Here is a 12,652-nt window from a genome sequence, read left to right as displayed (position 1 = left end):
TATGGTAGGAGATTGGTTTGCAAGAGATGTTCAGTTGTTAAAATTAGATGCTCAAATGTACATGTATCCTGGTACATGTAATCACTGAGATAAGTGTTAGCCATTACAGAATTCTGGGATGTCTCCCAGGGTCAGCCTAATACATGTGGTCACGCATTGTAAGGAAGTTACCCACAAGTACGTGTATTCTCAGGTAGTGCTTCAGTGTATGTAAGTGGACTTCATGGTGTAAATGTGCATGTTTACCCAAAATTCACAAGTTGAGCTTGTTAGTTTGCACCTCAGAGAAACAACTTTTCAATGTTGGTCCAATCAAATTGTAGCTTGTCTTAAATGTATGCACCCATATTTAATGCTCAGTATGAAAACTGCCACTAACCACTTACATGTATCTATGTGCTTATCATTATGTTGACTATAGCTCTGTACCCATAACTGATGCCCTGTTTACAAATCTGTATATTAACACATACGCAAATCCATGGTTGTGAGAGCGTGCATTGACTTTCCCCGCAGTCTGCTCAATATAAATGTTTTATCGGGGAAAGTGCAGTGCTGGCCATGCAGTCGTTAATTGTGCTAATTATATGATAATCTGTCAAGCATAATAAATTCATGTGTGTTAGTAGAAGTGAACTATTTGTGACACACATGTACATTTCTGACTTTTTACATCGGCTTAAACAAAATAAACAAGCAGTAGTTATGAAAAAGATTTACTTATTATGTACAGGTGCTCTGTGATATATGCGTGTATACATGCAAGGCCATTCTTAAAAAAATTTTTGTTTCAAGAAACATGCCTTTGTAAAGTCTCAATAAAAACATTTGAAAAGAATCTTTTGGTTGGGTAGGTAGGGTTAAGTGAAACAAACATATTATTAAGGACAGTCAAATATATACATGTGCATATACGTTTACATGTATGGTATGTATGCAATGCCTGTGCATGTACGTGGTGATTAATCATTAGGCAGCAGTGTGAGTAAGCACTTGGCCAATTCAGTACATGTGCATAGTTCTGCACATTCTCCTGGACCCAAGTTATTGCTGAAGTGCCCACCTTTACAGAGTTCATCGAGACGCATGTGTATCATGTTCTGGGTATTAAAGTAGCTGGACCAGAATGATGTGGTCAGCAGAGAATTGCAAGAGCACATATAACAGTAAATTCCACCTGGGGACCTGTCATTTATTTGGTTATTAACCTGGGCTTATTGGAAAGGATCAGGCAAAGTTACCATTACTTCGGCACTATATATTTCCCATCTGTGTATTGACAGGGTAATATGGTATAGAGTATTATGTACATTTACATGTGTGAAACTGGGCCTTGGCAAACATAGAGATAGTGCATGTACATTGAGCAGGAACACTGTCTATCTCACTCCAGACCAGTCTACTTTCTGATCACTTTAGGCCATAGGCCACACAAGGTTAAACTGTTGCATTATGGGTAGATTAAATCTTTTTTGAATGTCGGAAGAGGGTATAAAATTAGAAATATAACTGGAAAATCATCTAATTTTTGGAAAATTTAGATTATCCCAGCAATTTTTCCGGTTGAAAACATATATACATGTACATGATGAGAAAGCCTTGAAAAACAGGCAATCGCAAGAACATCAAGATTGGACAGAATGAAAAGGTGAATTTCCAGTTTTATTTTTATTCCACTTGTGGATAATTTTTTTTTTTTTTTTTTGAGCTGCCTCGCACATAAAACACAAAATAAAGTTGGTGTCACCTTAGCCTGATTACAGAACACTCTCTATTTACATCATCATTAAAACAAAGATAGTATGGACTATATGTCAAAGGAACATGATGCTCATTCTGAAATATTGCACAGGTATCTTTTTACATGTCATGAAACAGTTTCCATAAAGTATTTTGTGCAGTGGAAAAGTCATTGAAAATCTTTAAGCATGGCATTCAATAGCAGAGCTATATATACATGTGTTTTACATGATGCAGCCAGTGTTTGTACTGACGGTTTGTGTTAGGACCACTGAATAGGCTGATATTTTCCTCGTCATCATGATTGTACCAGCAATCACTAGCGTAGATTGTTTGCATGTACATCGCACCAGTACAAGAGAATGTCACAGTCTACCAGGAGACACCCCCATTGGCCTGTGATGAGATTGGAACCCCTCATACATGGTAATCTACCATCACACTGATGTGCTGACTAAGCCATTCACAGAAGGCCATGGACGTGTATACCTTACCACATTATTCCCCCAGTACATCTGTGGCCTTCACTGCCGACTTTGGCCGCGGATGAATAGGCCTTGTTTATCACACTGTCAGACAAGCTGTTGCATTGAGCAAACATAAACAATGCTAAATAGCTCCATGATATTGACAATTTTATGTTTTGGTTAGCTTCAATCAACATGATAAAATGGCTTATAGCAAAAATACATTATTTTAGTGAACTAGATGAACTTATCTCTACATTTATGGTGTTCAGATGTAGTTTCTTAACATGCATATTGTACAGTTTTCCACGTACATGTAGTGACACAGTTTTATTTATTTGATTGGTGTTTTACGCCGTACTCAAGAATATTTCACCTGGACTCAAACTCACAGCGACTGCATTAGTGACAGGCTCCTGGGTCATTACGCTTCACTAGCGCACTAACCAACTGACCCATTGAGGCCTCCAATGCATTGTAGTTGAATTAACAGCTGATATTATGTAACTAGCCTTCATTACAGTCTGGATATATTTTACCAAATTATTTTTGTGAAAGCCTTTGATTATCAAAATTGTTTCATTCGCCTAAATCAGAAGGTAACGTGATTATCTCACATGCTCCCCATCTACATAGTACATGTGTGTGAACCTCTCCCTGTTTTCTTAGTTAAATCTATAGCTGTAGTGATTTTTTACATTGACTTGAGGTAATGGGATTTGAGTCAAGACAGATTAGAATTTCCTGACCTGAGGAAAATGGAGTCATTACTTTAGAGATGTGAAATTCTTTACATGAGATGCATCACATAACCAATTGGACTTTCCTTTCTGAGAGTAGAATTCCCTGAGTTGAGGTACAATGTACAAGTTTTATGGGAGTAAGCATGTGGTCATTGGAATTTCTTGACTTGATTCTAGGCTGAAGCAATGGGATTCACTGTCATTACAATTTGGTAGTGCAAAGTAAACTACCAAAGTTGGAGTTCCTTGATGTAAAGTAAAGAAATTCATCATTAACCAACTGGAATTTGTAGACTAGAGGCTAGGAGATTTGCCACATGATTACTTGAAATCTTCTGATGGAAGGTTTTCATGACATAACTGATAGGGATTTTCAAAAAAGCTTGAATGATAGAAATGATATGGTGCAAAGTAAAAGGGTTCATCATACCATTGATGAGAGTGAGCAAGACTGAATTTATGTGAAACTGCATGCACTCCTATCTGTGTGCACTACTGACTAAAATTACATATATGGCTTACTTGAGTAATACTCTGAAAAATATCTGGATGTTTTTTTCTGGATAACATCATCAGATTGATATTTTATGCACGAGTAGTAAAGATTTGTTTAATAATTATTAACAGCCAGATGTTATGGTTGACATGATGATTGTGCTGCAGTTCATATATGCAGCACAATCTGTGTAATAAGGAACAGTGTTCACGTAGGTAATATTGCTGTTGGCTGGGCTATGATCTGGTCTCAGGCCTTTCTATTCATCTTATGTGCATTTAGTCTGATTTTATAAACCACAAAACATGCCATCTATGAACTGGATTGAATCAGATTTCCTTATCCAATCCATTAGGGTAAATGGTCTGTGATCCATTATTAAGGTGAATGATATCTGGCGTGAAGGGTTTAGGTATTTTGGCGCACTTCTGTATAAATGTACTACTTTAGTAATTCTGGCAGGAATGTGGAAATGATGTTCATGATTATAATTTTGTTACATGCTTTGCAGAGCTTGGTAATGGCGTATAAAATCAGGATTATAGGAACGAATGGATTGGTGTGCTACAAAGGGAAGGACTCAAAACATATCTTCATTGTGATCTTAATTAGCTTGAACTATTTTTTTTTTATTTATGATAGATACCATTTCAAAATGAGGGTGTAGTATACCACAGCTCAAATTGTAAAAAAAAACGTTGTCAAGGGAACAACATTCATATCTAGCAAGTGAATGACGTGGTGACCAGTACTGTGTGTATTTAACACATCACCATTGTAGTTATGTCAACGTAGAGCTGCGTGCACTTTGTGAAACGGGGCCCTTTACATTAAGGGAGAATGCTAAAACTATTCAAATATCTTCTGTCCTCTGGAAATACACACTATTAAATTGATTCCACGTACATGTAAGTTAAAGGTTTTCAGTGGTGTAGCATTTTAACTGGATTTTACTGTACTATACACCTTCAGATTTTTTATTCATTTAAGTTACTCTAATCTTATATCTCCAGAAATAATGTATCGTATAAATGCTGTTACTGGTTATATTTGCAGAAAAAGCTTGCCCTGGAGGAGGCTGCCAATAGGAGAACTGCGCTGTTGTCATGGTTAGGCCTGGGTCTAATGGGCTTACAGTTTGGGGTTTTGGCCCGGCTCACATGGTGGGAGTACTCCTGGGATATCATGGAACCTGTCACTTATTTTGTTACCTACGGCACAACGATAGCTATGTATGCGTACTTTGTGCTCACAAAGCAGGTAAGACCAATGCTACTTCTGTCTGATGAACAGAACATGTCTGGGAAATAACCTGGGAATTCTGTTCTATGTTGCAAATAATTTGCTCCCCCTGTTAACATATACCGGAATAGTGTCTCCCGTTAAATGTACCTTAATTATGAATGAAGCCTGGGCTGCATGAGAAAAATTATCAGGTACCTACGATGTACATGTACTAATATGGTACATACCAATACAAAAACAGGTACAGTTATTTAAGGTAATGAAAGAAATAAAAAAAAATAAGGTACAGTGAAACTTGCAATATAATTGACAATGTCTTTGGGGATGGGTGTCACTTAGACTTATGGGCACCTTGTTGACTGTTAGCTAATTTTATTCTGATGAAATGGGAAGTGAATTTGTCTAAAAAGCTTAAAGGTACTGGCTTTCAATCTGTAATGCTTTCAATTCTTTTGTAAGTGTTAAATTCACCGAAAAAAATGAATAAGCTTACAGCAATGTTCAGAGCGCATTAGGTAGTTTATAGGACAAGAGGCATTCTTGTGTAACGGAAAGTTAATTAGACAGCATGAAGAACAAGTAACCAGAATTGTATTGGACAGTGTCATGACAAATCTTCATAAGTTTCACCAAATTGGACAGCATCAACACCTATTTGGACAGCAGGAGCAATTAGTTCCCAAATGTGAATTACTCATCATGAAAAACAGATTACCAGAAATACATTGGACACCATCAGCAACAAGTTGTCCAAACTGACATGCAGTTGGACATTATGAACAACATCTTGTGAAAAATGTTATGTACAGCATGAATCCAGTTTCCTTTCTTCTTGGTGTGTCAGATACATGTGTTTAAGCAGTGTGATCTCCAGGCTGCCTGTTTTCCCCACTGGAAAGTTTTGGATTAATTCTAAAATGTTCTACTCATTATTAAACACTCTAATATTTATTTGATTTCAGGAATATAACTTCCCTGATGTGAAGGATCGTCAACATCTTCTGTTCTTCTATAAAACTGCTCGCCGACAGAAGTTAGATATAAATCGCTACAATCAGCTAAAAAATGCGATAGCTGTTGCCCAGTTGGACTTGGACCGTCTTCGTGACCCCCTCCAGCTTCACCTGCCCATCCAGCCTCTTGCCAGGAAAGGAGTATAGCATGTGTACAACCCTAGATCACTCTTTCTGTACTGGGTACCCCAGGGAATAACATGGAGACAAACCCTGAAGACGTGGCCATTTTAGCACCAAGATCACCTTAGATACTGATACTGTTACTAAGGCACACGTATTGATATATGGTACATGTATTAGCATTTTTAGTTAGTTTTGTGCTAATATCGTTCTGGAAGAAGAGGGCCCAGAACGATCATGATGGCTAGAAAAACGTCTATTTTCAGCCAGTCGGAGTGAATGTACATGTACTACAGTACGGCCATTATATGTGCCCGTAGATGTAGGTGATCTATATATTGTAGATAAGATATACATACATCCTTACATGTATGTGTATGGTAACTACCAAAGCTTTGGATTCTTTCCATACTTTTAGCATGTTCTATTTTTAATTTTTTTCTTTTTGCATGTAGCTTAATTTAATTTGTGCAGAGTAAACCGTCTGTTGAAATCCAATTTCCCAGATGTCTTGGCTATTTATACATTCATTAGAAAACTCTCCATTTACAACAACATGCAGCTGTTGATGCACCCTTTGATGAATGACAAGTTAAAATGAGTCAATGTGATTACAAGGAAATGTTTAGAGATTGATCCATGAAACAGGTGAGGAGGTAAAATATATAATGTACCTTTTTAACTGAATGCACACAAATGCACAAGCGTATTTAAACAGGCCTCCCTTTTATTTTGTTGGTGCCTTTCGCGTATAGATTTATCTCCATATTTTGATTTCTAACGCTGGTGCTCTTCCTCATAGCAGTTCTCTTCGTCATTATGTAGCAACTGAGATTGCTCTATATAGGGTACATTGTCATTCTGTTTATAAAAGTCTGTCTCTGTACTGTGAAGTCAAGCTCCTGTACTGTCTCTCTTCTAGGGTATTTTTCTTTTCTTTATTATCTGTTTGGATGTGCTTGATTGATCAATGTATGTTGCTATTTAACTTCTCCATTTTTTTGTTATATTTATATGTGTAATTATGAATGTTTTTTAAGAGTTGCAACCTTTGTGAACTAAATTGTAAATGCAAAATGGTAATTTCTTTAATAAGCTCATATCGTTGTTACTGGCTTAAGAATTCTTTTCTTAAGCATGAAGAAACGCCTTTTTTCTATTTTTTTCACCAGTGTTCTTCAACAAGTATTTTTTGGCCTTTGTTTATTTATTTGTTCTTAACACCAACCAAAGTGTACAAGTCAAAGAATCACATCAGTTGGTCATGTTTTCCCATAATTAGATCAACTCAGGCTTCAAGGAACGTTTATATTGTACAGGTAATATTGTACAGGTAATACCGTGCATATTACCCAAATTATTGGAATAGCTTATTTTGAGAATAATTCTACATACATGAGTTTACATCATATGGACAAGTAGATAACTGTTTGGAACATAACAAACTCTCAGTGTGCTGATGTAGCTATAATTGGCTAGGCCAATGCCAACGCCACCAAACCCCATTTATTGAATGGTCAGGCAGCACCATGTGGCTTTATTCACGTTCCAAATGCAAAGCTGTGAGCTTGTGTATTAGCTGGATGGACTTTATGATGGATGAGAGATAGACTGTAATTTTTTTTATTCTGATCAAGATGCTTTGTATGTGTAGCTTGTGAACATGAAATGGGTCAAACCTAGATTACAAACCCTGTTCATTCCAGAAGTGGTTCTCAGATTTGTACTACAGTGCACTAATGCTCTAATTACCAGTGACCAGCTTGACTCTCAGTAGAATCTCTCCCTTTTGTAACAGTAGTATTGCACATTTATGATGCTTCAAGCAATTGTCGTTGTATTAGAATTATTATTAAATGGTCATTAATTTTTATTTTGATACTGTAGTTCTGAAATGTGAAAGATGGCTGTTGTTGGCCTTAAAAAAGCCAATAGCAGTTCTTATCCTTTGTTTGTGAAAGATATGAAGACATAAAACCCTGTATTTATCTTTATATTAGGTAGGTAACATCATTATTTATATGCCATTTATTTTGTAGAACAACTTAAAAGTAATCTTTTCCACATTTGTTAGTTATTGTGAATTTCGTGTTATTCCTCACTGGTTTGTGATGTATATGATATATTCCCATTCTGGCCACTGATCAATCCCAGTAATACTGCCAGACCAGTTTGGTGCTGTATTGACACGAAATAGCGGTAGTTGAAAGAATCGTTTTCCATTTGAAGGGACACATCCCAATTTCAACATCAGGCATGTATACAGCAGCTAGTCTATATGTGTCCTAAACAGCTATACTATCAAGGGCATTTACCCAGGATTTTTATATAGATAACCAATTCAGAAGCTATAGAGCATTTCCAGTACCAATGCAGTCTGTAGTCTGGCAAATCCAGGGCTAAATAAGCCATTAATCTACTGTCTGCCTTCAGGCAGGACTAAGACTGGACAGCAAAGTGGGATTATCCAAATATAATTTGAGGGTATCAATCAAGCATGTATTTGTGCAACATGTACAAACTATCGTGTGTTCTATGGGCTATTCCTGTGTCGGCATACAAGTCTGATATGTTTGTAAAACCCAAGCTTCCGACAGAAGATATGTGAACTTTAACCATGATGTATAGGCTGACAGTAATGGTACGCCAGTCTGCACAGTTTACAGGGTTAATGGAAGTTTTTTCTCGCAAGCATGTGGGTGTTGATCTCACATTGGGTATAAACACTGGATAGCTGACTGGCTGGGTGTTTTTTTGTTTTTTTTTAAGCAATAGTAATAATCTGGCTTGACAAATTGGTCGTCTTGGTTGTGCTGTCTGCTATCTGGCTGCTGTAAGTCAGTATAGATATTGAACTAAGTGCCAACACTGCTCTACCACATTTGTACTGTACCATAGAGCCATTCAGCCCTGTTCTGTGACCAGACTGCTGATCTCTCTACTAATAGATGCTTATTGTTATTCTTCAGCCTCACATGAGTGAATTCTATATCTGTACATGTATATATCAATACTCTACCACACCGGATGATGAAAGGGAATTAAAGCAAGGGACTTTAGTAACGATATATTGGAACACTGGTGTAACCTGCACATATAAGTATTACTCACACTATAAAGCTCCCTCAAGAAGCCACATCTATGTACGATCTGCACAGAGCTATTCCAGATGGCCGGTTAAGTGATGTTCACTGGACTGATACGTGTCTCAGCTTAATCACTTCATCTTATGTTCTATACTGATTTTGTCTGATGTTATTCAGTATGTATGTAATTAGATCCCCAGATATATAAAGTTGCTCAACAACTTCAGTGTTAACCTACATGTAACCGAGTGCCTTGAATGAAGATATTTCATCATAGAAAACCTTCTGTACACTGCTGTACATTGCTCTGGGGGTGTATATAGGTGGGTATCCCAGTTCAATCTTATTGTCTAAATGTATCTGATACTTTAATATTTTAGTGAATCTAGTTGTTGGTAATTGTGTAATACTGTATAGTAATGTTGTGCATGAGGTTTGTGGTGGCCCTGTACTAACAGACGCGCATGTATATATGTATGTGGATGTACTGTATTGTAGGTTATACTTTTACATCAAGCACTTTCAGGTAGTTTCAGGTAGCTTTGTCTCAACACAAAAGCTATGTCACATGGTACTATTCAGCCAAAATTCTGCTTTTGCTTACTGTTTTGAAGATAGAGGGATATCTGATACAGGACAGTGCATATTGATTCAGTATAGACATTGCTTATAATTTTAGCCATTTTCAACATCAATTATTTCAAATTTTTATGAAGTATATGTATTGGATATAATTTAACCCATTTTCAAGAAAATTATTTCAATTAATACTGAAGAATTAAATGAATTAATACTAAAGTATTAAGTCAACGATGTATTATCTTTCATCATTTGTTAGTTATTGCGGTGTCCTCTTTCGTTGAGGAATCGAAACATTATTGCATACAATAATCAAGCATATTGAAGGTTGGTACCTATACATGTACGTGTAGTCATACTTGTACCAATGTTAGTCATCACACAGCCTAAACATCATCACCACTTTCGCCAAACTCAAAACTTTCGCTGGAAGGTGGCAAAGTTGGAACTACTACACTTTTGAAAATGTTTTGGTGATGAATTGAAAAAAAGATGTGTGTAGGTATTGGGCATTATCTGCTTGACTTTTTTGTTGATAGAAATACGTGTACTTGTACCTGATATTATGAAAAAGGCCTGTTTCACTGCCACCTAATATGGTAAAATTTTGTAACCACATTAGCCGGTCTATAAAATCCATACTCTTTGTCATACATGTAGGTGTATAGGCCTAGATATATTGAGCTTAACAATTAATGATCTTCCAGGCTTTGTTTGTGGTTGTGGTAGTTTTACAATGTTGGCACTAAGACGTGTAAGAAAGCAGGTATGTGTAGAGAACTTCATCGTTACATTAACTCCAACACCTGACTGTGATTTATTGCAAACATTTTGCTATTAAGAGGCCTTTAGGTTGTTGTCGCTGATATGCACTCTACACAGGTTTGTGGTGTACCTCATCATTTTGTATTACATAGAATATTGTATTCTGGCTCACAACAAATGTAATGCTATGCCATGAGAGTGTACTTTTTTTTTTTAAATTGCGAAGAAAAAGCAACTGATCAGCTCACACAAATTTATGTTTTATTGTGTACTGAAGTGTGTAAGTAGTGTTCTTTGAGTCAGAAGTGCATATCAGGTCAAGATGACTTCCACATGCAGCCATTTTGGATCTCTAACATCAGAAATTCCTGGTCTTTTCTAAAGTGTGTCCCTTTCACTGTATGCACTGAACCATGAAAGTCTTATTACAGATGATCTACCATGGCCGCAGACCAAATGCATGTCATCTGTATGGCTGAGAACTGGCTAATTGTCAGCTTGTGTATGTCAGTTGAGATACTTGTAATGTCCTCACGCTAGATGTAGCCTAAAGGTTTGAGCTGTATGGCAGCACTGGGCACTTGGATGCACTCAGTTACTGATGTTAACTTTGGGCTTGCATGCTCTCTTGGTCTCTAAAACAGGATAACTTTGTACTGAATGACAACCATAAATCCCATGACTCTGGCTAATATGAGATATGAAATTGATATTGAGAACATTGATTTAGTTTAGCGTGAGAATTACATAACGTACCGTCCCTAATTGCTATGTTAATGTACTATTCTTTGCTTATTGGACTGAACCAAAGGGTGATAATATTTATTCATCTATATATATTTTCTTGAGACCTTTATCTGCACAATTTTCCTATTCTGTATGCCATGCACATACATGTGTTACTGTGTAAGGCTATTTAAAGTTAATATTCGTTGCGTAACAAAATTGAATTAAATGCATGTTGTGTTTGGATCGAACCAGTGGCCCATAAAGACAATATTTTCTTCATATTGCAAATAAAATATAGAAGTTATTACATTATGGTGTTTTTTTTTTTTGTTTATTTTATTTTTGAGTTGCTTTTAAATGGACCTCTCTGGCAGTAGGCATAACATTGCATTTACCGTAATTCTAAAACCTTTTTAACCACCTCTGCAACCACTACTCTGAAACATTCCGAGGGAACTATGGAGTGTGGAGAAATAACTTGCAGTTTTATGAAGCATCTTTTATGACACAAAGATATCATTTTTAGGGAATTTTCATAATAATTGTGTGTATAAATTCCACTGGAAAAGGTGCTTTAGCGATTGAAAAGGTGAAAGATTTACAGTACCTATGTGTATGTCTGTATTGTGGTGACATCTGGATTCAGGGATGCTTAGATTGTTCTGATCTAAGGAAAAATACATGGGCTTGCAATCTACTCACTTTCCGATTGCAATCTTGATAAATTTTAGTTCATGGAGGGCAACATATTCTCCAGAGTATATTTAGTTTCCGTTTAACTGATGCACAATTGACGTGGTGTTCTGTTCTATCAACATATATTTCTAAACCTTCCAATTAGACCTCTATCTATGTAGACCACGTACATCTAGAGAGTTTAGGTTAATTCTCCACTCCCAGAGTCCTCAGTCTTCGAATCCTTTGGGCAAGATCACCAATCAGCTTTGACCTTTTATTGTTCTTCCCAAAACCTAGCAACCAAGAAGTTGTTTTTTATCAGTAACTTGTTTTTGTAAAGATGAGAACTGTTTACTGTCATGATGTGCCTTATGACCTTCACAGATCAAGATTTTCAGGCAAAATACACTGCATATTCTTTTCTTGTGATGTAAAATGACCTCCATCTATAAATGATTAACTGATGCCAATTCCTCCCGGTTGTTAAAGTTCTGTGCACGTTCTCCAAAACTCTGGATTGCCAGACCAATTTTCCTGTGCCTGATATGTGGCTTAGAGACTGACAAGCACAATATATCTTGATAGGCCATTCCAGACAGAACAGGGACCTGGCTATTACACTGTCATCTCCATCACCTCAGTCACAGGGTTACTGAACTCATTCTATTGGAAGACCCTAGAAAAACAAAGCTATTTCAAAGACCTGAGCAAGGGTTGTCTGGCCAATGCTCAAATTTCCTCTGATGCTTCTACATTTGGCTTCATTGCTTTCTACCCTCACCTTTCATGGCAAAAAGATATATCTGCCAAGTCATGCTATGATTTCCAATGCCGTAATGGCAAAATTGTGAAGTCTTATTCCCTCTCCTAAGTAATTTTTTTTTGCTTTTTTGCATATGTATTATTTCTCTTTTTTTTATGCCATTGGATACATGAATTCTATGAATAATATCTCTACTTAGTCAGGAGCACCAGAAAATGGGAAATA

The 12,652-nt window shown here is 36.7% G+C and overlaps 1 protein-coding gene across 1 annotated transcript in view; it reads left to right on the top strand.

Annotated features, from left to right (window-relative positions):
- LOC135461872 (calcium uniporter protein, mitochondrial-like) overlaps nt 1-11,298 on the top strand; it is a 30,284-nt gene extending 18,986 nt beyond the window's left edge. Inside the window, exons 6-7 of the mRNA XM_064739140.1 lie at nt 4,503-4,706; nt 5,654-11,298. Coding sequence (XP_064595210.1) covers nt 4,503-4,706; nt 5,654-5,851 — 402 coding nt within the window. The 3' untranslated portion in view covers nt 5,852-11,298. The remainder of the gene's footprint in view (nt 1-4,502; nt 4,707-5,653) is intronic.
- Nucleotides 11,299-12,652: the final 1,354 nt, after the last annotated feature.

This window comes from Liolophura sinensis, chromosome 1 (genome assembly GCF_032854445.1).
Source record: "Liolophura sinensis isolate JHLJ2023 chromosome 1, CUHK_Ljap_v2, whole genome shotgun sequence".
NCBI classification, from domain to species: domain Eukaryota; kingdom Metazoa; phylum Mollusca; class Polyplacophora; order Chitonida; family Chitonidae; genus Liolophura; species Liolophura sinensis.
The sequence above is the reverse complement of the archived record's forward strand: the minus strand, read 5'-3'. Positions and strand labels throughout refer to the sequence as shown.